This window comes from Excalfactoria chinensis, chromosome 18, assembly GCF_039878825.1.
Source record: "Excalfactoria chinensis isolate bCotChi1 chromosome 18, bCotChi1.hap2, whole genome shotgun sequence".
Taxonomy (NCBI): domain Eukaryota; kingdom Metazoa; phylum Chordata; class Aves; order Galliformes; family Phasianidae; genus Excalfactoria; species Excalfactoria chinensis.
In genome coordinates, this window is record NC_092842.1 from 6,899,647 (window position 1) to 6,924,478 (window position 24,832).

Sequence of the window (24,832 nt, forward strand, 5' to 3'; positions counted from 1 at the left end):
GGAGGAGGAGCCAGGGCTGGCTGTGGGCAGCCGTCCCGGGCAGCCTGCCCAGCGCAGGCAGAGCAGGTGGAGGCAGCGGGACGCGCCGCTCTCGCCCGGCCGGGGTATGGAAGCTCTGGGCCCCCGCTGCCCGCTGCCCACCGCCCAGGGCTGCCCCCGGCCGGGCTACCGCACCGTGCTGCTGGTAAGTGGGTGTGGGCAGCAGGGGGATGGATGGCTCCGGAGGGGGCTCCAGGGGGGGCAGCTGGAGCTGTATGGAAGGGATAGAGCCTGCAGGAGAAAGGCGTTCTCGGGCTGCTGCGAGCAAAGCGAGTTTCAGAGGTGTTTTTCCACTTGTGCTGAGGAAGCCTGGAGGGTCGGCGCAAGCTGTGGTGTTGTTTGGTTGTTGTGTGTTTGTTTGGTTTGCACTGAGCCTCATCCACGCTAGGGAAAGTCCTTACAAGGTGAGTTTAATCCCTAAAGCTGTTTATAGCTAGCCAAAGCCAAAACAAATACAACTCCCAACCGTCTTAGTCTCTAAGCTCAGCCACCTTTTTGCCAGTCAGTGCTTCACCGTGAGATAATCGCACAGCAGGCTGCTCAGTTCTGTTCACTTGAACCTCTTGGCAGCCAGGAGTTTATCTGGTCCCTCAGGTGGGAATCTGAAGGTTCAGCCTTTTACACCCATCCCTTGGCACATAAACTGCTGCTGTGCTGTCACCATTCCTTCCAGAAACAAACACCAACAAACACAAAAACATCAACCAGAAAATCAAAGCAGTGCTCACTGTTATGCTGATGCTTAACCACAAGTGTGCGTGGGGATTTCCACGTCACATGCACACACGTCTTCCAAGGAGATTAATGATTGCTGTGCTGAACAGGTCAGAGTTTGTCCTAAGCAGGGAACGTGATTATATCCTAATCCTGAGAAGCAAATCCAGCAGCGTTATCTCAGCCTGGCTTGTGGCTGTGGGTGTAGGTGGTGGGATTTGCTGCACAGCAAACGTTCAGTGGCTTCGTGGGGAAAGACACGGGCTTGAAAGAAATGATTGTGAGAAACCTCGTGATAACAAAGAGCGTTTCCTCAGATGGACTGAAAGAGAAGAGACAACCCGTACAGAGCATCAGTCGTTCCCTGTCTTTGGGGTGTCAAGGTATTTGTAGGATCCAATCTTTACAAAAGCACTCCTGACATTATCCGTGTGTCGGGAGGCGTTCGGAGCACAGAGCAGGGTGGAAATAAGGAGGAAAAAAGGTCTGTCCTCTTAGTCTTACAAAACCCTTTTTGTCACCGCTGTTGAATAAGGGCCAGATGTTGTTTGTTGTAAAAAAACAATAGAAGACAAAGAGAAGAGCAGCTGTGCAGAGACAGCGAGTGCTGCAGCCCCAGAGCAGGCACCCATCCTTTGGCTATTACTCAGCACACCAAATTAACCTTGCTATTCCCAGCTGAGATAATTTATGGGTTGCATTTCTATGTGACTGTGTTTATGGCATGTGATTACCAAGAGCAGCTGAGGGGCTTGCCGGGAATGGGATGTGCAGCAAAACAACTTGTTGCCACTCTGCTGCCAGCACAAGGAAAGAGCAGGACTGTTCTGCAGCCCTACAGACTCAGGCCGTGTCAATAAGGATTTCCGTGCCTGAGCAGATTGAATTTGACTGTAATGTTCTTACCAGATGATTGAGATGAAATGAACCTAAGAACTGCATTTCAGTCCTGTCTGAAGTCTGTGTCGCAGGCTGGGTGCACAGCAAAACCTCTGAATGCAGAAAAGAACTTGCAGGAAAGGACTAAAGCTCTGCAGGGCCTGCACAGGATGTGTTGTCCAGAGCCCCTCCTGGAGATGCTGCTCTCCTCCAGCCACATCCCTGGGGAGGCAGGGACTCTGTCCCCACTTGGTTGCAGGATGTGTCCCGGGTGCTCCTGTTTGCAACAGAAACAGCTGAACAGAGGCAACTTGGCACGGCGTTAGATTGGCCCCACTGTGGGGGAATAAATCTCTTCATGAGCGTGTTTTCACTTAAATTGCAGTGAGCACTGCTGTAATGTTGAAAGAAGACTGGAGAGCTCTTTTGAGCCAGAGATAAGATGAAGATAAACGCTTGTTTTTAGAAAATGCAACCTTTTCCCTTCAACCAGCACTCGTGTGTTGCACTGCAGGCCATGACGCTGTCTCTGCTGATGTACCCCATGCTGAGGAGCCTTGCTCTCCAGCTGCACTCTGCCATCACTGGCAGCTACGTCTCTGGGACCCACTCCGTTGTCTTCATCAACTGCCTCAACGAGCAGATTGCCAAGGATATTGCGAGGTACTGAGATGCTTCTCCTGCTTGTCCGCTTCAATTGTTTGGAAATGGCTTTTTGCAGAATAAAGCCTTTCCTTGTCCTTGGAAAGGAGCTGCACTTCTCCGCTGGCTCAGAGCTTTGATGCCTCTGCCTAAAAGTGCTCCTGTTCTCCCATACTCCTCCTCACTCCCTCCCTGTACCACAGGCCCACATACCAAGAGCTGTGATCTCTAAAAGCAAGCTGACAGTTACCTCTGAAGCCAGTGCCACAGTAACACATCAAACCAATTCCCAGTTTATTCCACTGCCTTTCATTTTTAAGATCTATTAAAGCCGCGACCCTAAATCTCCGCATCCTATTTGGGTTAAGGCCCAACCCCATGTCCTCTGACATGCCACAGGCCTTCTTCTCTGAACAGCACAGTAACAAATTCCCTGGGAAGCGTTCATAGGAGGGACAAAGCACAGTGTGCTAACATAAATACAAATGAAGTGGTCCACAGAAAGCACAGAGCAGACACTTGTGAGCTACACCCAAAGCCCACACCCTGCTCACCAAGCAAACTTTGGGGAGCAATATTACCTTGATATTTTTTTTCTCTTTCGGTGTATGAGATACACTGCATGATGTTTTGCATGCAGCTTTTCCACATATCCATCAGTCTCTGACTCAATAGATGGTTTGTTCAAAGCAGTGAAACTGTTGACTGGGGAAATGTTTATGATGGACCATTAAGTTTCCTGCAACACCTCCTCTGAGCTGTTTTCCCTGCTATGCTCTTGCTTGCCAAAAACTCTCCCTGTCCTCTGTAAGAGCAGAGCATTCCCAAGCAGCCATTCAGGAGCTGCCCGGCTACTGAAAGGGATTTTGTGTCACCTTAAATACTTCAACTGTATGAAGAAATTCAAGCAGAATCGTATCTGTGCCGCTGGATGTCTCCTGAAAAAACAAACAAGAACAACAGTACATGGCTGCTGAAAAGATCCCTCTGTTCCCGAAAACACTTTGTCTTAACAGCTTTGCAAATGTTTTCCACTCTTTGTTCCTTATCTTGCAAGGAAGGGAGAGGAAGTAAATCATTCTGTGTTGCTGAGATCTGTGTACTTTGGTTGCATTTTTACTGGTGGAGTGATTTTTCCAGGAATTTGGATGAAGGAGCAATGGTTGTGAAGGATGACACGGGGCTCCTGCATTTATTTTCCCACCCACCTTTTTCTTGGAGCTATCATGTGTGTCCTTCCTTCGTGTAGCTCAAAGGAGCGCAACAGGCTGCGGGGAAGTTTTCTGCTGTTTCTAAGGCAAAGGAGATCAGGGTTTGTGGAAACAGGTTTGTACCGTCTCTAAGAAACAACTTAAAGCCCTCAGAGGAAACTCGTGGCCCAGCCAGAGATGTGGCCTCTGCCCCGTACCTGTTTTTGGGTGGTTGCATCCCACAGAGTTCACTCAACACCTGGGCAGTCCTTGAGCTGCTTCTGCCTTAGGCCTGTGTGCATCATTTCCTTGGCTTTTCTGCTTATTAATATTTCACCCATCTCCCTTCATAGACTATTGTTTAGTGTGGCAGGGACAAAGAAACACACATCAGGTACCCAACCCAAAGATACCATCTATTATGCAGACTTTCTGCTCTGCCCACGTTCAGCATCTCACAGTGTTTCCTGTTACCATGGTGGCTGCCTCTTTCCACCCAGCTTGCCAGAACAAAGTGCAGGATATCGGTCAGGATCGCAATTTGCTGGGGCAAAGCAGAAGCAATTAGAAGGTATCAAAAAGGCTCCAGCGCTCGAGTGGCTTGGAAGTTGCAGATGGGAAAACAAAGTGATTTGTGCCATGTGTCCTACACGATGAGCACAGCAGGGAGATCTTCATTCTTGCTGCTGCTGCTTGTTGGGCTGCAAATTAACTCAAGATGCTTTACAGGCTTTAAGTGACTTGAGCTGCACGTGGCTGGGGCACACAGCCTCCTGGCACAGCCGGCCTTCAGCTCCTCTGACTTGACCACAGGGACAGCTCTGTGCCAGGCACCACTCCCTGCTGCTAGAGATTGGGGCAGCTCTAGGGACAGTTCCAGCCCCAGGCCAGGAGGATCTGAGCCAGAGCAGCCCCAGCTGGAGATCACTTTGCTTTCCCAGGGTAATAATTAGCCCCAGTCCATGTCTCCCATCTGCTGCATGAGGCAACATGAGGGATGTTCCTGTAAGTTGCAGCGAGCTGAGCAGCCCTGACCCTCTCCTCTCTCACCCAGGGGCATCATGGACAAGAAGCTGGCTGCCTACGTGAACATCCTGCCCAAGAGCTCGGCCTTGTAAGTTGGGCTGCTGTACTCCAACAGAGGGGGGGACTGGGGCTGAGCTGCACAGCCCACCTGCTCCGTCTGTTTCTCCTCCCCACCCTGTGCAGTGGACACCGCAAGCCTCCAGATGCCTCCTCACATGGGGATCTGCATGCAGATGAAATCACTGTGGCCTTCTGGTAGCGTTTTTGCTTTGAAATGTCATATCTGACTCACAAGGAACAGAGCTCCACTCCTGCAGGGAAAGAGAGGGAAAAAGTGTGGTGCCATGCTCAGTATCCCACTGCACTGTGCTTCCTGTACAAGATGTCTCCCTGCCTTATTCAGAAGGGGTTAGGGTTAGGGTTAGGGTTAGGGCTAGGGTTAGGGTTAGGGTTAGGGTTAGGGTTAGGGTTAGGGCTAGGGTTAGGGTTAGGGTTAGGGTTAGGGTTAGGGCTAGGGTTAGGGTTAGGGTTAGGGTTAGGGTTAGGGCTCACCTCACCTTGCCCTGCTATCCTTAGCTCCCTCAGACCTTGCACAGCAAGAGTGGCTCTGATCTTGGAGCTCCAAGTGTTGGATCATGGGCATTTAGGACCAGTGATGCTTCTCCAGCACCACTTCATAGAGGAACAGCCACATGCGGGGAGCACCAGGCTGAGGCACCAAGCACCAGGGAGACCAGCAAGGCTGTACCCATCGCTGGGTGTGCTGATGGTTCTTTTCCTTTTAAATACAGGTATTTCTGGAAAGGGGAACTGGAAGAATCCACTGAAATCCTGCTGGTAAGTGACAGTTCCCCAGGGCACAGCAATTCCCATCCCAGAGCCCAAGCCAAATGGGGCTGCAGGGTGGCACCAACCCCGAGTACCCCCAGGGTCATGGCAGTGGTGTATGGCCGGGTGCAGTGGTGATGTGCCTTCAGGATTGTTCCCTCCCTTTACTCTTTTTTCTTTACTCTCTGCAGTTAGTAAAAACAAGGACGTCCAAAATAAGTGAACTGTCCAACTATGTCAGGTGAGCACGGGGCTTCCTATCCGCAGTGTGCAGCCGTCTTGTCCTCAGGCTTTGGGTCTCCTCGAGACCAGTCCCAGCCAGGAGGGCTCTAAGGCACTGCTGGGTACACTCTGAGAGCCAGAAAAGCTCCAGCACAGCTCCAGCTGGGAGCAGGCTGCTGGGAACATCGGGCTCCCTGCATGGGACAAGGAGGGCTTCAGGGTCTGCAGGTTCCCCCCCATCTGCAGATTTCCTGTCCACCCCACGCGCTGAGTGCTGAGCACAGCTGGTGGCTGTGGTAAACCTCAAACTCAAAGCAGCATTCCCACGTGGCACAAAGTGCTTTGAAGTCAGGGGGGATCGCCTGGGGCAGGGCCCACGCACCGTGCTGCTTCCTGCACCGCCAGCCTGTTCCTGCTGTGGGATGTGGCCGTGGCACTGCGCCGCTGCGTCTGTTTCCACTTTAGATCCATCCATCCCTTTGAAATCCCCGAAGTCATCAGCCTGCCTATCGACCAAGGAAACCCCCTCTACCTCAAATGGATCGGAGAGAACGTCCCGCGGGATTGAATGAACAGCCCAGAAACCGCCCTGCCCTTGAGGAGACTCGATGAGACAAGTTCTGCTGGTGTCTGTGCACAGAGTGACACAGGGGAGCAGCTCACATCCCCAGGGGTGTGCTACAGCACAGGGCTTAGAGATGGGGAATGTCACTGGAACTTGAGATGTCCCCTCCCTGGCTTGGCCCTGGAGGCAGCACTGCAATGGGGAAGGTCACCACAGGGCTGCTGCTGCCTGGAGGTGCTGGCAGCACTGCCCTGCAGCACCTGGGGATGGTGCAGCATGTGCCACTCACACACGTGGCACTGGCTGAACCCCAGCAAGCACCCTGCCTGTCAGCTGGGCTGAGCTGGGCAAAGCAACCCCATTCAGGGACCCAGGAGCCAGCAGGGCGTAGCCTCGCTGCTTTCTCCCCAGACCAAGCTGAGCCTTAGAAAATGATGCTCGTGTTGTGTAATTGGATGCAAGCTACGAAATAAATCCATTGTGTGGCTGGGAATAATCCAGAGCATTTCTTACCTGCAGCCTCATGAGTCATTGCTGTGCACGGGTGCAGTGAGCAGGGCAGGAAGGTCCTGTCAGGGCTCTGTCGGTGTCCATCGCAGGTGGTGGGGATGTGGTGCAGGCACTGAGCTGTGCCCAAAGGCTGGCATGGCCCCAGCAGCAGTCAGAGGTAGTGCAAGGAGGGCTCCCAGGTGCAGGAAACAAGACAGCAGGTAAAATGGTCACTGGGCTGTACCTGTGCACGGCTGTTTGCATTGTCCTGCCATCCCTGTGCTTAGCAGCAGGATTTCTCTGTAGCATCACCCAGGCATGGGGTGCTGCCCAGGGCCACACACTGACCCCTCAGCTGCCCAAATCCCTGTGCCACAAAGAGGCAGTGATGTTAAAAAAAAAGAAGAAGAAAAAAAGACTTTTTAATTGTACATCAGACATATTAATTACAACTTGGATATAAAAAGAGTTGGTTATTACAAGCAGCAGCCTGAAACCATGAATCTTTAGAAGGTGCATAGAGTCATTATAATATCTATTATAACTAATGCAAAATATATTCTGAAACAAAAATACTTTTAAAGGCTCCATATTCAGTTCTCAGCAATAGGCCAAGAGCAGAGGAGAGGGAGAGGAGGAGGAGGGAGCTGCCAAGCTGGGGTCACCCATGTTCTCCCAGCACATCCCATGGGGTTGGTCTGGGTGCAGCTCCTGTTAGCCCCCAGCCCTCCAGGCAGTAACTGGGATAGTCACTGGGTTCCATAGGCACTCGTGATATGGAAATACGTGGTGCTCCCAGCCTGGGCTGGATGGGGGAGCCCAGCAGCAAGCATGGTGGGGTCCTGGCAGCAACCTCTGCCAAAACACTGGGACCTCTTGGAGGCAGCTCCATTCAGATGAACAGATGCAAACTGTGCCGTGGCTGCAGCTGATCAGAGCTCAGCACACAGCTCTGCACTGAGCACTGCACCAGCGCACGGCCCCAGTGGCACAGCATGAAGGCGTTGCAGGGCTTTGTATTGCTGTGCCCAGTGTTGCAGCTCACACCTGACCCACACCACGTGGGCAGCACCCACACTGTGTGTCCCACCGCCTTACCACAGCACTGGGGCTGTTCTCCAGGACTGTGCTTTAAGGGATCCATTTGCGACCTGCTCTCACACGCCGATGGATTTTCACCTTTATACAACACGAGGCAGCAGGCCGCCTTGCTGCCCACACCCTCGCTGTGCTTTAACAGAGTGAATCATTTCAGTACTCCTGCAATACAATGGCTTTTCCAGACCACGAGGAGCGATGCTGCTGCAGGAGGGGGGGATCATATCTTAGAAAGAACCCAACGAGTACATCTGAGAGTAGAACATAAAAGAAAAAGGCTGCTCCTGAACAAAGTGACCATATTGCTTTAGACAACAAGGGGGTCTCGTTCTCCTTTGATATAGAAAACCACGGTGAAGCAGCAGCATGCCCACAGCAAGGACAGCCCCGTGGGCTGGGGGAGCACCCTGCTGCCTTTTTGGTTTCTTGGCTGGTTTGGCACTGCAGAACGGGCATCTCTGAGGGAATGAAGAGCAGTCCGGGTGGTGCTCGCTCTGGTTTAAGGCACGTGTGTGTGTTTGGCTGAGCTGTGCCAAGAGGCAATTGTTTGGGTTGGGGAACGCAGCACATCCAGGCCCTAGGGTGGGGTCTGAGATTTGTAGGGTGACCTCCCCTCACAGCAATTCATTCCTCAATGAATGGGTTTGGCATGAGAAGGAAAAGCCCATGCAAGGGCTGAGGCATCACCTGCCATTTCCTATGGTGTAGGGATGAACCATTGAGCTCTATGGTGTGACAGCAGTGGTGTTTTGGCACTGGGTTCCTGTGAGACCGCTGCTCCAGCACGGACATGGTGACTGCAGGCTGAGCCCACACAGAGCCCACGCAGCCCCCGTGCTCCAGAAGTGGCCTGAGCTGCCCCTCTCCTCTGATGCCTCCAGTGTGACTGAAGGCTGAAGCAGGACAGCATTGCTCTTTGCATATACGGGGCTGATAAAATAACAATTGTATATAGGAATACGATAAAAAGGCTGAGGGGATCTACCCCTCACGGCTCCAGGCAGCCAGGGTGTCAAGCACGGGGCATCCTCCTCCTCCTCCTCTTCCTCCTTCTCTTCTTCCTGTGCTGCACCAAGGCCTGGCTGCACCCAAGGGCTCAGCTGTCAGCTCCAGGAGAGGTGTTTGGACCGGAATGATGGGGGCTCAGTAGGGGGTGGTCCCTTCCCACTCCACCAGGTACTGCACTTTGCCCTCCAGTGTCACACGCCGTGCCAGCACCTGGTACTTCTCCCCGCACACCAGCCGTCCCGCCGCCCCGAAGTAGCTGCTGATGGACGACTTGAGGTGTGAGAGCGACGAGTCGTCCTCACTGATGCTCTCAAAGGTGTGGCTGTCGATGCCATCATCCGGCCGCTCGGGCCCACATGTCACCTCGCTGCCCTGGGGGCTGCCCACTGCTGGCTGCCTGCCTGCCGCCCCACTGCCACGCTTGGGCCGTGCCGAGGGGGGGGTCAGGACTGTCTGCTTGCGCTTACGGCTGCCCACCGTCCTCCGGCTGCGGGACAGGGAGAGAGGCAATGGGGTGCTGTGAGGGGAGATAGAAGCTCCTCAGGAAGGGGGTGAAGGGGCCGCAGCCCTCACCTGGACTCGCAGGACAGGCTGGTGGTGGCTGAGCCTGAGGTGCTGACAGCATCCGTGGAGTCCACGTCAGAGAGGAACGTCTGCCCCGAGCTGGCGCTGGGATGGAGGCAGCGTCGGCCCCGCGGCCCCACACCTCAGAGCTCCCCCAGCACCACAGCTGGGCAGCACTCACCTCTTCAGGCTCTGAATCTCATCCAGTGTGAAGTCAAAGATGCTGGCCAGGTGGTGGTTGGTGCTCCAGGCGGAGGTAAAGTCGCTCTGCACCACAAAAACCAGCCCCTCAACACCACACAGCGGCTCAGAACCCCCTGCCCGGCCATAGCAGCGCTCCCTCCTCCCACAGCCATCCCACAGCCTGCAGGGACTCACGCTGGGGATGGCATCCTCCAGCAGGAACTTGGCCCTCTTCCGCCGCACCGCACGCCGCTTCTGCTGCTGGAGCTGCCCTGGGAGCAGGCTGTAAGGAGAGATGTAGGGTGAGACACAGGGCTGGGCTGCATGACAGAGCTGTGCAGCACCCACCTGTCTTTGTGGCTGCGCAGCACTCACCTGTCCTTGTGCACATATCTGCTCTTCCCTCTCCTCTTCTGCTCACAGGAGCCGCTCTCTCCCGGGGCCTTCTCTGGCAGCACTTTGCTGGGGGGGTTTGGTGGGACGCGGATCCGCAGGCGGAAGATGCATTTCTTCTTCTTGATCTCCTTTCCGCAGAGAAACCTGGGGAGGAAGCAGCCTTCAGCCTGGGGCGGGGGGAGGAAGGACCCCAGGAAGGCAGGAGCACTCTGTGCACTGTTCCATTCTCAGCTCAGCACTCACCTGCTCTTGTAGCTGTTGAGGGCATTGAGTAGGTGGGGGCCGCGCTCAGACACAGGGGTACCAGTCAGCTGTGGGGAGACACGAGCCTGAGCTCCTCGGGGCAGGATGGCCACCCCGACCCCTTCCCCTTCTGGCCTCCTTCCTCCTGTGTCCCTGTGCCCCTGAGGCTCTGACCCTTCACACTCAACACCCACAGGCGTTACCTTCCCGAGCTGCAGAGGGTCCCAGTGGTGGTTCACAAAAGCCAAGATCTCCTCAAAGTCAAAGTACTTCTTCTTGCTCTGCACACCCAGGTTGTACAGGGCAAGATGGACCACGTCTACCCTGCGGGAGTGACCAAGGCCAGCAGGTCAGTGAGCAGTGAGCAGCCCACTGCCAGCAATGCTGGCCCAGGGCACAGCACGATGACAGCAGCTCCATGTCTTGAGACCCCACAGCAGCCCCGAGGTGAGGAGCCCAAGGATGCACCAGTCCCAGGACAGACACCCACTGTGGCAGCTTTCTACCAGGCTCCAGCCATGCGCTCTCAGCACACTCAAGTACGGGAGCAGGATGGCTCTTACTCACACATAAACTGTTTACAAAACAGTCTCTCCAGTGAGACTTCACACTTATATCTCCAAAAGTGAAAGCCAAGCAACATGCCCTGCAGGATCTCCCTTCTGCACCCAGTGCTTCTCTATGCAACACCCCCAAGTGCAGCTAGCAGTGTTAAGATATTTTAAAGTGCTTTCAGATCATCAAGGTACACTATGGAGTACCACGGGAACTTATATTTAATCTCAAAACTCGATGGCTCGTTCCCAAATTGCTTTTTTGCAGTTATCTCCTGGTGAAAGCGTGCTTTGGCTCCCTGACAGCACAGCACAGCACAGCACAGCACAGCACAGCACACTGGTGGCCCACGAGCCCAATGGGGACCCGGCACAGCACAACGGGGCCACGTCTGTTTCTCACCATCGCAGGGGCAGGCGCTTGATGTACTCAGGTCCCTGGTTGCACACGGAGCAGAAAAACACATAGAACCTGGAAAAGAGTGGGATGGAGAGCATGAGGGGGGTGGGATCACCCTGCAAGGATGCAGCACTGGCCCTTGTGTGGAGATGCAGCCGGGACCTGCCGATACGGGGACGTACCGATCCCCGAACATCATGGGGTCACTGAGGCACTGAGTGCAGGCTTCATGGAACCACTGCCGGCAGCGGAAGCACTGCAGCATCTTCAGATACCACCTGGGGAGGGAGAGGAGCCAGTGCCAGGGAGGGCCAGTGTGAGCCGCCCCAGCCAGGAATGTGAGCCCTCCTTGGCAAGGAGCTGCATGCAGACAGTGCAGGGCAGAGCAGGCAGCAGAGCTGCCAGCCCCAGAGGATGACCCTGCAAGCAGAGACTCTCTCTTGGAGGAAAAACACCCACGAAACAGGACAGGACAGCCCCTTAGCAAGGCAGTGCTTACTCGCCAGGGCCCCCGCAGTAGCAGTAGCACTGCTGTTGGTTGGTGCGATGCGGAGAGTCCCACTCCAGCAGGTCGGGGTTGTAGGACAGCACCATCTTGACAGCTTGCAGTGTCTTGGCAATAGCTCCCTTCTTCAAGGCACCCCCCTTCTGTGGGAGCCATCCGGACAGGGTCAGCAGCAAGACCACAGCCTGCACCGCAGCTCCCCGCAGCCCCACTCACCCGCACAGCCAGGGCAAAGATGCAGCGGCGGCAGAACCAAGGAGTCCCCAGCAGGCCCTCACTGCTACTCGCCACCGGGACATGGCACTGCTGATGGTAACCTATGGGACAACTCAGGGTCAGCATCACCGAGCTGGCCGGATACAAGCAGGATGCAGCAGGACACGGAGTCTGCACTCACCCAGCCCGCACTTCCCACAGATGAGGATTTCATTCCTGGGCCCTGATGTCTTTCCCAGGCAAATGCTGCACTTGGGTTCCTCCCCAGGGACGCCGGCTTGAGGATGGAGAAAGCAGTGATGGCCCCACAGTGCTGCCCATGGCACAAGGGCTCCCAGGGAGCAGCAAGCAGGGCACGACGGGCTGGCACTCACCATGCTGGATGTCCTTCCAGAGGACCCAGTACTTGGAGTTGTCCTCAAACGTCACCAGGCAGCTCTGCTTGGAGCCGCTCACCTGCAGGGACACAGCACAAAGAACCAATGAACACCTGCTCCCATTGCCTGCACTCTCCTCTTTCCCTGGTGCCATTTTCCCCATCTCTCAGAGCTGCCAGAAGGCAGGTTCCAGGGTGGATACCCAGCAAAGACATCAATCCCCATCACTCCAAAGACCACAATCACTTCAAGGCACAGGCCAGCATGCTGTGAGCTGACCCAGGCAATGGCACCTGCACCAGGTGCACTTTGGATGCCCTCTTACCATTCTGAATTCCCACTTCACCCTTCTGTGTGCCAGCTTTACCCTTCTAGATGCCCACCTTAGCCATCTGGATGCCTTCTTACCCTTTTGGGTACCCATTTACCCTTCCAGACGCCCCCTTTACCCTTTTGATCTTCCCCAGGTAGTACAGCCCATCGGTCCAGCGGCACAGCACGTACTGCCCCTCGCTCAGCTCCCTGCAGCTGCCGCCCCTGCGGCCGGCGGCCCCGAGCACGTCCCGGGTGCTGGAGTTCAGCGTCCCGTTCTCCATGAGCAGAACCTGCGGGGACGGAGGCGATCGCCCATCAGCAGCAGCGCGATGCGCCCGCGGGACGAGAGAGGCGCCCGCTCCGTAGGCGCGGGGTTCGCCCGGACGCTCTCAGCATCGGCGGCTTTAATTCGATCGCGAAGCCGAGTCGCCGATTTCCTTCTGCGTTTTTGCCGACGGGACCGCAGGGGGAGCGGGGAGCGGCACGGCCAGAAGCGGGTGAAACCGAGCGGCCGCGTTTCGCCGCCGCCGTGCGCTCCGAGCGCGGGACGAAGCCCCGACCGCTGACAGCGCCGCCCCGACGTCACTTTCCCCCCTCGGGGCTCCGTGCGGGGCCCTCACGCCGCGGACGGCCGCGTTGGAGCGATCCGAGCGCCGCTCGTACCGCCGCGCTCCCCGGGATGAGCCCCGCGGGGCCGCCGCCCAACTCCGAGACGGCGCGGTGCCACCGGACGGAGCCGACCGCACCGGGCAGAGCGGCCGCCCGTCACGGCACGGAGCTCAGCGCCGCCGCGCACAGAGGTTACGAGCACCGCGGCGGGACGCGGGGAGCGCTCCGGGAACTCGCAGCCCGCAAAGCCGCTCCGGGACCTCACCGACACCGGGAGCGGCGGCACCTGCCGGGCGGGAGCTCCGCGGGCGGCCCCGCAGCCGCGAGACCCTCCGCCATTGGTTCATTCAAAGGCGCTGCGGCGCCGGTCCGTCCCGTCCTCGTTCCGTCCCGCCCGGCCCCGCCGCCCTCCCCCCCCCCCGGCCGCCTCCCGCCGCGCCGCTCCGAGCCGCGCTCACCGCTCGGCGCCGCTCCTCCGCCGCTCTGCCGCCGCCGGGGTCGGCTCAGCGCCCGCCCGCTCGGGGGCCGCCGGGGCAGCAGCGGGGCGCGGCGGCGCGCGGCGGGGGCAGGGCGCGGGGCGCCATCTTCCCGCGCTTCCCGCGGGCATTGACGTCCCGCTTATGCAATTAGCGCGGGGCCGCCTCCCGGAGCTCCGAGCGGAGCGGTACGGCACGCACAGCACGGCACGGCTCAGCACAGCACGGCACGGCACGGCACAGCACGGCACAGCACGGCACGGCTCGGCACAGCACGGCACAGCACGGCACAGCACAGCACGGCACGGCTCGGCACGGCACAGCACAGCACAGCACGGCACAGCACGGCACGGCTCAGCACAGCACAGCACGGCTCAACACGGCACGGAGCATCCCGGGGTGCCCCAGACGCCGCCCGGCCCCGCGCCAGGGAACGGCCCGTGCTGCAGCTCGCCGGGATTCCGGGAACGTGGGGTCGTTTTTCTCCGAATCCGAAGAGAAAAAAAAACAACCAACCAACCAACCACCCAAATCCGTCGGTGCACAAAGCGCTCCGGGCGGCGCCGAGCCGGAGGCAGCGGGGTTGGTTATTTGCGGGAGAGCGCTGCCAAATAAATAAAGAGACGTTTCCAGGCCTGCTCGGGGTCGGAGCGCAGCGCTCCCTGCTCGTTCCGTCGCCCCGCTCGGCGCTTCCCCGCACCGCCGTTCGTCGCGCACCTGCGTGGAAGCGGAGCACGTGGAGCCGCTCCCGGCGCATCGGTGTGAAAGTCACCGCTCGGAGACCGCCGCGGGATTCCGTCCTCTGCGCTGGAGTTTCGTCGTCGTTCCTTTTTGCAAAGCGGAGCCTCCCAGAAGCGCTGGCATCGCGCTGCGCGGCGGGCGGCTTTGCACGGGCTCGAGAAACACGTGGGGCCGCCGAGTGCCTCTGCGGGGAGCGGGGAGGGCAAAGTGCGGGTTTCAGGGTGATTCATTGCGTTTTGGGGTGATTCATTGCGTTTCAAAGCTCCTGGATGGGAGCGCTCCGGCAGCCGCGCCGGCAGCAAATGCAGCAGCTACAGCACTGCACCCAAAACCCTGCGTGGGATTTCCTGAGAGATCCAGATAATCAAAAGGAATGGTCCAGATAGTCTTGGGTTGCCCTTGTAGGGGTCAGAGACCATGCAGCAGCACGCTGTGCCGTGCCATGCCATGCAGTGCCACGCTGTGCCATGTTGTGTTATGCCATGCCGTGCTGAGCCGTGCTCTGCCTCCTCCCAGTTCCCCGAGGCCGGGCCATGTTAGCAGAGCCATAGGCAGCCAAAACCTGACAGCTCCCTTCCGCTGCCTGCAACCCCATCCTGCACAGAGAACCTGACACACCTTCCAGGCACCCCACGGCGGAGCCCTGCGGTGAGTCACAACGTGCAGCCCTGAGTCACCACGGGATTAAAATAACTCCTGCACCAGAACTTTGCTTGTGGGCAAACACTGCTGCTTGTCTCCCTGCAGCTCAGCTCTGGCTCACAGGCAGCCGGTTGTGGTGCTGGGACAGCAGTGCTCTCCGTGCTCCTCCTTAACCATTGGGGTTGTGCGTGCAGCACCCGGATGGTTGGCCATGGAGATGTGGGTGATGTGAGATCAGCCGGGCACTGGGTGATGCCCAAACACTGTTAATGAGAGGGGACAATGTCACCGATGGGGGCACCCCACAGTGGCAGAGCCCTCTGGGCTTGTTTGAACACCGCTGAACACCGTGGGGGTCCTTCACTGTCATTGCATTTCTGATGCAGCTCCTGCAAAATGGTTTGCACAAAACCTCTGTAGCACGTTGTCCCACCAGCCCCACGCTGCCCCCAAGGCCTCTCCCCACACCCTGTGCCCACAGAGCTCCCTGCTGAGGGCTCCCACGCTATTCTTCCAATGGAACTCTGGCAGTAGCTTTGCCCCACATTTTATTTCCTTTGCAAACAGGAGTGGGAGGAGGGGTTGTGTGCTGGCTCATCATCAGAGGCAAGGAATATTGAATGGAAACCCAAACACGGGGCTGACCCAGAACACTGCCGGGCCTCGAGGTACAACGTGCAGTGAGGATGCACACTGCAGCACACACAGATCATGAGGCTCCATGCCTCCAACCACCCCAGTGCTTTAACCCAGGGTGAATACAGCCCATTTGCGTGAATGGGAGCAGCCACAACAAGTGGCATTTGGCCACTGATGTACCTCATCTTGGCCAGTGCTTCTCACAGCCCCACAGGGCTCAGGGTCCTTCCCCCAGAGCCATCTCCATCAGCCAGCACAGGCAAGCTGGGCCAGCTGGGCTCCCAGCAGCCATGAATGGGGATCCTGAGGTGTGGCTGTGATGAGGGGTGGTTCCATCTGACATCCAGCTGCTCTGTGCCAGCTGTGCCTTTAAGAGGAAGAGCCTCGAGGTGCTGGGCTTTGTGTCTTTTATTTGTTTGGGATGAACTCAATCCATGTCCTTTTTTTTTAGGCTTAGCTTTGCGTGCTCCCATGCAATTGCATAAGAGGCCAGGAGCTTGTAAGCGTTCCTGCAGCTGGGCAAGGTTTATATTAATGGAGCCGTTACATAACTTTGACACAGATATGTTATGTACACGTCCGCAGCTCCTGAGCTCAGCTCAGCAAAGACACCCCAGCATAAAAATAATGAAAAAGGAGAATAAAAATGGAAAATGTGAAGAGTGGTGTGAGGCCATGCTGGGGCCCTTCCCTCCCACAGGGCACTCACAGCTCCAGGCTGCAGCCGAGGAGCAGCAGCCATAAGCTCTGCTGTGCTCTTTGAGGGCCCTGTGTTGCCTACACACAACAACAAGCTTTGATTGGACTCCTCCATTAATTACAAATGCAGACACAGGAGCGCTCTGCACCAACACGTGTCTGCAGCTCACCCACACACTTTCTCTTTCCTCGGCCCTCTCATACCCAAGGACAGCCCTTCCCTTTCCGCTACCAGGCAGCAGCTCCATGCAGATGTGTTTAACAAACAAACCTGAAGTAGAGCAAGGAGGCAACTTCCCCCCCCCCCCCCCCCCCCCCAGCCCAGGGCAGCAACCACTGCTGTCAGAGCTCAGCCCACCACTGCCACGCAGCAACAAGTGCTCAGCAATTCCCACTGCAAGCTGCTGTGCAGCACACCCAGGTTCTCAGCTCTCCCTTTTGCAGTTAGAATGAGGCACGAACCCTTTTTTAAGTTGGTGAGCTTTATTTGGGGAATAGCTGAGACGGTAAGAAAATAATGAATGATGATAATAAATAGAGCCTGTCAGAATGACACAGCCATGAAAAGGAAAATATTTTTAGGCACATTACTGCAGTGTGGGCGGGAGGTCTGGCACAGTGCTGGAAAAATAACTTAATGTCCCTGAAAAACGTCTTTAACATAAAGAGAGAAAAATGACAGTGAGTGTGTGTGTGTGTGATGGCAAAGAAGAACCAGCTCCTCCCCAGACAACACATGATAGATATTTGCTTATGAAGTGAGGGTGTTTTGGGTTTTTTTCCACTGAAATGTGATACTTCATCACAACTCGTTATGTAAAATGAGGATGCTCCATCCCTGGAGGTGATCAAGGCCAGGTTGGATGGGGCCCTGAGCAGCTCATTCTGCTATTAGATATGGAGGTCAGCAGCCCTGCATGTGGGAGGGGGGTTGGAGGTTGATGATCCTTGAGGCCCCTTCCAACCCAAGCTTTGATTCTATGGTTCTATGAGAAGGGCACAGCTGAGATAGAAGGGAGAGCTTGGGAAAATGTGCCTGTAGGGCTGGAGGGAACTGCAGCACAGGGTGTGCAGCAGCTCTGCTAGGTGGCCACTGTCCCGTGCTTGTTCCGTGCACAGTTTCTCCTGGCAGCTTTGTTTTCTTGGGAAACATTGCAGAGAAAAAAGGAATATAGTTACATAAAAGCTTTTCAATCATAAATAAACACCTGCCTCTGTCTGCAAGATCAGGCCTTGGGTCTGCATCCTACGCTTGCACCCATCCTGCAGAGGGCCTTGCAGGCCAGGAGCAGCAGCTGCACTGCAGGCATTGACCTGCTGGGAGTCCAGCAACTGCTGCAGCCAAACCCGGCCCAGCTGCCCTGATCCACCAACTGGTTCTGAAGCAGCACCGGGTTTAGTACTTTTCAAGGGGATAAAATCCAGCATTTGAATTTCACACACATCCAACCATTTCCAGGTTTAACTTGACTGTAAAAATAACTTTTATTCATTCCTTGCCTCTTAAAGGAAAACATTATAAGGAGGTACATTTTAGCTTGGTGAAGTGCATAAAAGATCAATACTTCCTAATAAGTCACTTGCTTCAAAGCTTCAGAAGTGAGGGAGCACTTTAAGCCCAGGCCCCCAAGGGATCCTTCCCACTGCTGAGCTGCCGGCCTGGCCCTCCCTAGGGTTAACCTGCAGAGCAACACAGCTGAGCTGGGAAAGTCAGAGTGTCACTTTTGGAAACACTGGAGGCAACTTCCCTCAGGTACAGTGTAACCTCATCACATTCCTGATGCAACAGAGCACCTCTGTACAGAGCACATAAATACAGGCCTGAAATAAATAGCAAGACATAAATCATCCAGTATAAGGATTTCAAGCTGCCAGTGCTACCCGCAGCTCACAGTTTTCAGGGTCCTCAAACAGCACAGACACCCACCCAGGGCCCACAGTTGGGATCTGCCCCATCCCTGCTGGGGAGCAGCACAAGTCCCACAGTGCAGGCAGCACAACAGGTACATCAAACCTGGGAATGGTGGGAGAGGGAGCAGCACTCCTTGCTGCTCCTGATGGTGTGCAGAGCCCTGCAGCCCTGCAGCACACCACCCTCAGCCCCAGGGTGCCCTGCCAGAACAGCACACCCGAGCAACGTGAGGAAGGAGCTCACCTTGTCCCACCAGTGCACACGAAGGGGAGCAGCTGTGAGCTGCATTGAAAGCAGAGCTTGGGTTGCTCAGTGACATAATCACAGCCTCTGTGTGCAATAGCATGCTCTGTGTGGCACAGGGTAATGTATCTGCATACCCAGCAGCAACCACAGCAAGCAGGTAGACCCAGCTGATCCCAGTCAGAGCAGGGGGACACAGACCCGGCTCTCCAGACCAACACAATGTCTCAAGCTGTTTCTTTTCTTGCAAGCAAACGGATTGCAGTGGGTGATTTACCAGACCCTCATGTTACAGAAGTTACTAATTTGTATCTATGATGCATTTAAGGAAAAGTGTATCTTCTTTCACATAGGCGTGCTTTGGTGACTGCAGTTTGGTCAGGGGGAGGAAGGTGGGACAGCCACTGGCAACATTCATGTCACTCACGGGTCTCTGAAAGGAAGCAGAAGCCAAGTCCGGGCGAAAGGCATCAATAATATGTTCTCTGTTGTTTTGGTCGAGCAACATAAATGTAACCTGAAAAGCAGAACGCAGCAGTGATGAGGTTCTGATCCGAAAATTAAACAGAAAATGTTGGAGACAAACGTGCAAACGCTGCAAAAGCAGCTGGATGCCCTATTGACAATTAAATGCAAGCTATAATGAACGTCTCACAGCCTACGAGGTCAATTAATGGGAACAAGGGAGACTGTAACAGTTCCCAGATGAAATATTTACAACTTTGCCACCCATGAAATGAAGTCATTATTTTTTTGGTAGAGCATTATACACTGCAAAGACCATTTCTCCTCTCTTCCAACAACTTAATGATACTCCAGGTTTGGTTCCAGTCATTACATTCATTCTAGTGCTGTGGTTTGGAATCAAAACAGCTCCACTGTCTGTATGCATGTATGTAGAAGACAAAGCCTATAGAACGACTCTGTTTTACTATCACTTTTATTAACCCACTGTTCCTGAGCTTGAAACGTCAAACACAGATGAACTTCTTTAATGCAATGAGGACTGAGAACTTTGATTACTATTGACTACCAAGCACAACGTATGGCTTATCAGCCATCACGGAAGAACATGAGACAACACTCTCTCCTCCACTATAATATTGTCTCGAGTTCCCTGCCCAAAGCAGTGGGTGTCTGCTCAGATCAGATATGAAATGCTGCCCATCTTACCTTGTGCCTGAAAGGCCATGGGAGCAGGGCATCGTAGTCTCCTTTCATGACAACAAAGAAGAGTGAAACATGGGTTCCTTTTCCCATCCCATCCCCATTCAGATAAATCCTCAGGCACACCTTGTAGCCATACTTTGCAGTGTAGAAGGCTGAAAATCAGAGTGCTTCATTAATAAAGCCTCCTCTGCAATAAAGGCAAAACGAGTGTTCTGACACATTACAGAAAAGACTTGTGCCAAATTTGGTAGCACAGAGATGAGGAGAGCACACACAGGTCAGTACAGCAAATAAACAAGAATCCTTCTAATCCCTCATACCTTGCCACATAGGGATACTTTCCCTAATTAAATCACTTCTCACACAGGAGAGAACTGCAGCAGGAGACCATTCAGTACCACCAGGCACCAAGGCTGTGGGTTAGACAACGCAGATCCAGCAGATGTCACTGCAAGTAGCTGCAGCAGAGGGCAAATGCAAAAGGAAAACCCAGAAGGGAACAAAGCTCTGCAGCAGAGTACAGCACAGCTGCCCTGAGTCACAGACAGGAGCAAAATGCCTTCACACAAACAGCACCATAGCTCAGGAAACTACTTTAAAGCACCTCCCATCCAGGAGCAGAAAGAAGCATTTCATTCTAGAGAAATCAGTGTGTTTTCTAAAGGATGGAGATCTGCTAACACACGTTTACCTGGTGAGTACAAACTGACTGCTCTTCCCGTCACCGAGTCCTGTAGCTTCTGGCTAACATCTGTTATCTTCCACAAAAAGATCCCATCGTAGGAGGTTTGCTCGGAGAACAGAAGGCTCTTATGAAGCCTGCTCAGGCCTGCGTCCTTCTGGGTCAGGCAGCGGTGCAACTCTGCAATCTAGGAGGAAAAACAAAACAGTTCTCAGTCAACTCCATCCCCACGCACTGCAGAAGCAGCAGAGTCCTTCCAAGGTCCTCACATCCCCTCTGATTTCTTCTGGCAAACTCTTAACACTCAAGGGAGTACCCATGTGCCTAAGGGTGGATTTAAAGAACAAATATTAGAGATGCCCAATTGACAAAAACATCCAGAACAAGAAAAGGATCTTGTTGATGTGTCCAGAACACAACCCTGCACAGCTTCTGTGCCTTTCCTCTTCTCTGTCCCCATCTCTACAGCACCACTCTCTGATACGTGTAAGTACTTGTTATCTACATAGCAAGCACTAATCCAATGCTGGTCATAAATATTTACCTTAAGTTCAAGGCCTCGTATTATATTTTTATCAAGTTCACTCTGTCTCTGAAAGGCCGTGATTTCCAAGTTGGAGGTCTCCACTTCCTTATTGAGCACTGCCACAATATTCTCAAAGACGTGTAGCTTATTTTCAAGCTCAGAAATCACCTTCTCCCTCACTAGCTGCTGTACAATAGATTCATCTCTGGGAACAGAAGTTCTGGTTAGACAGTCCATTTCCAGACCCCCATTGATTTGCAGACTGCCCGGGATGCACAGCTCAGAGATGCTTTTTTCTGCACCATTCACATTCAGCTCTGTCTGTGGGATGAAACCATTTGCAGCTCTGGAAGCGGTGCACAGGTTTGCCTTCAGTTGCTTTATGTATTGCAGCAGAAGCAGCATGTGAGTCCCAACTGCAGCTTTTTCATGCTCCTTTATCTTCTCTTTGCTGCCCTGTAAGAAGATATGGTTAATACATTCTCCATACAAATATCATGGGGCCAAATAAAGCCACAACACGGAGCAAATTGCACCTTACACACACCATGTAGCCCTGGCAGCTCCAACATCACCTCTCCTGGTCTACTAAAAACAGGTACAGCTCTTTCTTCCTTTATAGACATGCTTAATTCAAGGCATGCTGCCCTGAAGCACAAAGGCTGATGAGGCCACAGGCACAGCAGGGAGCTGTGCTCCTGAAGGCAGCACTTTCACTTACCCCAAAAGAACAGCCAACCTCAGAAAACCGACATCCATCCGTGCTGATGGAGAGACCAGAATGGTTCTGCTGGGGAAAAAGGATTGAAAAAGTGAGAAAATAATCAAACAGCAGCTTCAAGGGAGTCTTTTATTTACCCACAAATAAACAGGCTGATTCAATACATCCACTGTGGGAGCAGCACAGTGCAGCTATTCATGAGAGCTACGTCAGGATGGAAAAAGCACCCAGATACAATTGTTGTGTCTGAAGATGTTCTCAGGTGAACATTGGACCTAAATGAAGAATTTATTTCATGAACTGAAATAAACCTGTACCGTTTTTACTCATCTTTTACCCACCTTTTCATTTGATGGTGTTTCTGCTTGCACATGCTTCTGCTCTCTATATAAATCACCTTCACACGAATGTTTCTGTCATTAAAACAAGAAGAAAGGAACTGAGTACATCAGTAAAACGCCTGAGCTTCTTCACAGAAGAGTCTTTGAAACACAGCTTCTCTTTGGGAGTGCTACTCTCATTTCACAGACACTTGAATATTAGAGGGGTTTTCATGCACGAAATTCTGTGCTAGCCTCCTGCTTCCTTCCTGGAAGGTACAGATTTGAGGAAAATAAAGGAAGGATCAGTTCTCTACGAGCACTACAAGTGCCACAACACACGTCCAGAGAACGGCTGCTCTTGGCCTCACTATTCAACAGGCTGCAGTGATTTCAGGCTTCTTTTCAGACAGAATAATTTGGGACTAAGGCACATCTGTTAAAGGCAGGAGCTGCTGTCCCCTCCCAGGGAGCTGACTGTACAGGGGCAGACTCTGGGCTTTCTCAAGCTGAGCTTCCAGGCCAACAGCTCTTCCTCCCAGCCCTGCAGGTCTGTTCAGTGGCAGAGCTTCAGATGCAGCTCCTGTCAAATGAAAGTACCGACTCTGATCTGACATTTACAGGGCATCAACCTTCTGGAAACTGCTTACAGATGCTTTGCAAAGTCATCCTGCAAAGTCTGATACAAGATTGGCAATGTAAAGGTCTTGCTCAGTTCAAACTGTACTATGAACACACTGTGTATGTGCACACATACATATACACTGAGATGCAGGTGGGTAATGGAACAGAGAGAGAATACATGGGAAACCCAAACATAAACTGGCTTTATACAGTTTGTTCCACGTGCAGACACTTCTTGGATCTTGATTATTAATGTTTTGAAGGCAGGAATCCAAATGTTCCATCACGACTTGCTAATGCAGAATGCATTAGAGCTAACATGAGACTTCCTGACTTTTCTGGCTGCAAGGAGACGAAAATAATCCTCCTTCCTTTGCTTCATACTACTGCTGCAATCTGTGTATTTAACACAGCAACTGTCAGCTCTCAACTCAAACCACACAGGGGGTGGTTTTGATCTTTAGAAAGGCCCTTGCATGCCAGCATATTTCCTAGAGCAGTCTGGAATTTTCTTTCATAAAGTCACTTCACCTTCAGTTCTGAAGTTTCTCTTTCGAACCCCAGAAACACCACCACAGTCTTTTTCTTCCCTCCAACTCATTTTGAATGCTGTGCATCTGAGCTACTGCACAACGTGTGTGTTTATTTTCTTACTCGCTGCTGGTTCACTCCTTCAGACCTTCGGTTTCCTGGGGGAATAGGGCTGGGGGAGGTTTATTTAAGTTACAGGAATGCAGTAGTCATGACCAGTGACTGATTGGTAAAGGTGGAGAGACTGAGAGCAGTGGGTCACTGCTGCTGTATCTTCATATAAGAATCTCTTAGATGTCTAAAATACCAATCCATTCGTATAAGAACAGATCATTTTCTATCACTCCACATCTGCCCCACCACACTGTTTCCCCCTTTCAGCAACACAGAGCAGTTTCTATTTGCTCGCTTTGTGTCACTCCCACAATCTGCTCCATGTTGCTGCTTCAGAACGAGGGGAAATAAAGGGCAGCTTTTAAAATGTCAAGATGAGCATGAGAAAATCAGCAAACCTTGAGAAATGAACAATACTCCTCATGCAACAGCGGCCATCAAAGCAGGATGCAAAAACGTGATGATAAAGTAATTAAGCCATTAATATAAAACCCTTATTTGAAACCAATAAACGTTCTTACTTGGTACTCACTGCTGGATAAGCTCTGCTTACACTTGTGACACACGGTCACGTTATTAACACATCCATTTTCCAAATGATCTGCAAGTTTCTTCCTCATCACCATCTGCCCGCAGCCAGTGTGACAAGGGATCAAAGCGTATTCACACAGAACCTGATGCTCCTGGAAGTCAGAAGTTACAAACTCAGTCTTAAACTGCTGATAAACACTCATCTATAAACAGCACCCATCCCTGCAGCGTTGCTTTGCATCCCTTCTAACCTCGGGTATGTCCCACTCTGCAGTGATACCAGAATTACTGTTGAAAAATCCACAGCCTTTCCTAGGGCTTTTTTTGGTGACCCTTCACTTAATCATAGAATCACCAAGGTTGGAAAAGACCTAAAAGATCATCCAGTCCAACCGTTCACCTACTACCAATAGCTCCCACTAAACCATATCCCTCAACACAACATCAGTCTTTCCTTGAACACCCCCATGGTCAGTGACTCCACCACCTCCCTGGGCAGTGCATTCCAGTGCCTGACTACCCTTTCCAAGAAGTAATACTTCCGAATGTCCAGCTTGAATCTCCCCTGCTGTAGCTTGAAACCATTCCCTCTGGTCCTATCACTAATGACACAAGAGAAGAGGCCGACCCCCAGCTCAATACAGCCTCCCTTCAGGAAGTTATAGAGAGCTATAAGGTCTCCCCTGAGCCTCCTCTTCTCCAGGCTGAACATTCCCAGCTCCTTCAGCCTCTCCTCATAAGGCCTGTGCTCCAGACCCCTCACCAGTTTCATAGCCCTCCTCTGAACACGTTCCAGGGCCTCAATGTCTTTCTTGCAGTGAGGTGCCCCAAACTGGACACAGTAAACAATCAGATGAAAACAGACAAACAAACAAACAAAGGACAGAGCCCACACAACTTGTGATAAATTCCAACAGGAGCTCTTTCCTGCTCAGACCAGGAGGATGGATGCAGAGTGCTGACATCCCTGCACAGCCCCAAAGGAGGGCAGGGCCATCTGGGCCTCTGTGCAGCAGTCAGGGTGCATCTCACACCCACCTTCAGAATAACTTGTACAACATTCCCTTCTCACTGTTTGCACTTTCCCATCTTGCCAAGGAAAAATGTCAGTGTGATTTCTCCCATGGCAACGTCCAACAGCTCTACTGCCACGCTTACAGACACAATATTAAACAGAAAATGTTTATCCCGGTATCTTC

The 24,832-nt window shown here is 53.4% G+C and overlaps 3 protein-coding genes across 7 annotated transcripts in view; 1 reads left to right on the forward strand and 2 right to left on the reverse strand.

Annotated features, from left to right (window-relative positions):
- Positions 1-7,158, forward strand: CUTA (cutA divalent cation tolerance homolog). The gene is made up of 6 exons (XM_072352907.1): positions 1-184; positions 2,147-2,295; positions 4,519-4,578; positions 5,282-5,327; positions 5,510-5,559; positions 6,006-7,158. Exons 1-6 carry the CDS (start codon positions 107-109, stop codon positions 6,106-6,108), a joined length of 486 nt encoding a protein of 161 aa, XP_072209008.1. The 5' UTR covers positions 1-106; the 3' UTR covers positions 6,109-7,158.
- Positions 6,997-14,382, reverse strand: PHF19 (PHD finger protein 19). 2 transcript variants are annotated; one of them, XM_072352905.1, is made up of 15 exons: positions 14,256-14,382; positions 12,588-12,743; positions 12,136-12,217; positions 11,943-12,038; positions 11,762-11,862; positions 11,540-11,688; positions 11,223-11,318; positions 11,044-11,112; positions 10,290-10,410; positions 10,087-10,154; positions 9,823-9,987; positions 9,643-9,730; positions 9,446-9,531; positions 9,274-9,369; positions 6,997-9,187 (listed from the first exon to the last, which is right to left on the reverse strand). In XM_072352905.1, the coding sequence occupies exons 2-15, from the start codon at positions 12,732-12,734 to the stop codon at positions 8,836-8,838; spliced, it is 1,716 nt and encodes a 571-aa protein (XP_072209006.1). In that variant the 5' UTR covers positions 12,735-12,743; positions 14,256-14,382; the 3' UTR covers positions 6,997-8,835. The 2 variants fall into 2 exon arrangements, with proteins under 2 accessions (XP_072209006.1, XP_072209007.1); XM_072352906.1 differs by lacking the exon at positions 14,256-14,382 and adding an exon at positions 14,051-14,140.
- Positions 14,383-16,728: 2,346 nt separating this feature from the next.
- TRAF1 (TNF receptor associated factor 1) overlaps positions 16,729-24,832 on the reverse strand; it is a 112,438-nt gene continuing 104,334 nt past the window's right edge. For 2 of the 4 annotated variants that reach the window (XM_072352487.1, XM_072352485.1), the window contains exons 5-11: positions 23,624-23,785; positions 21,855-21,926; positions 21,514-21,582; positions 20,811-21,248; positions 20,276-20,453; positions 19,588-19,736; positions 16,730-18,931 (exon numbers count right to left, since the gene is read on the reverse strand). In XM_072352487.1, coding sequence (XP_072208588.1) covers positions 18,716-18,931; positions 19,588-19,736; positions 20,276-20,453; positions 20,811-21,248; positions 21,514-21,582; positions 21,855-21,926; positions 23,624-23,785 — 1,284 coding nt within the window. In that variant the 3' untranslated portion in view covers positions 16,730-18,715. Of the gene's footprint in view, positions 18,932-19,587; positions 19,737-20,275; positions 20,454-20,810; positions 21,249-21,513; positions 21,583-21,854; positions 21,927-23,623; positions 23,786-24,832 lie in introns of all 4 variants that reach the window. The other 2 variants (XM_072352486.1, XM_072352488.1) reach the window with 2 other exon arrangements.

Excerpts from the sequence above, each read along its gene's own strand:
- PHF19 (XM_072352905.1), bottom strand. The coding sequence starts at position 12,734 with ATGGAGAACGGGACGCTGAACTCCAGCACCCGGGACGTGCTCGGGGCC. Across the intron at positions 12,039-12,135 it reads CTGGAAGGACATCCAGCATG|CCGGCGTCCCTGGGGAGGAA; the intron begins GTGAGTGCCAGC and ends TCCATCCTCAAG. Across the intron at positions 10,411-11,043 it reads AAGCGCCTGCCCCTGCGATG|GGTAGACGTGGTCCATCTTG; the intron begins GTGAGAAACAGA and ends TCACTCCCGCAG.
- CUTA (XM_072352907.1), top strand. The coding sequence starts at position 107 with ATGGAAGCTCTGGGCCCCCGCTGCCCGCTGCCCACCGCCCAGGGCTGC. Across the intron at positions 2,296-4,518 it reads ATTGCCAAGGATATTGCGAG|GGGCATCATGGACAAGAAGC; the intron begins GTACTGAGATGC and ends TCTCTCACCCAG. Across the intron at positions 5,560-6,005 it reads GAACTGTCCAACTATGTCAG|ATCCATCCATCCCTTTGAAA; the intron begins GTGAGCACGGGG and ends TTTCCACTTTAG.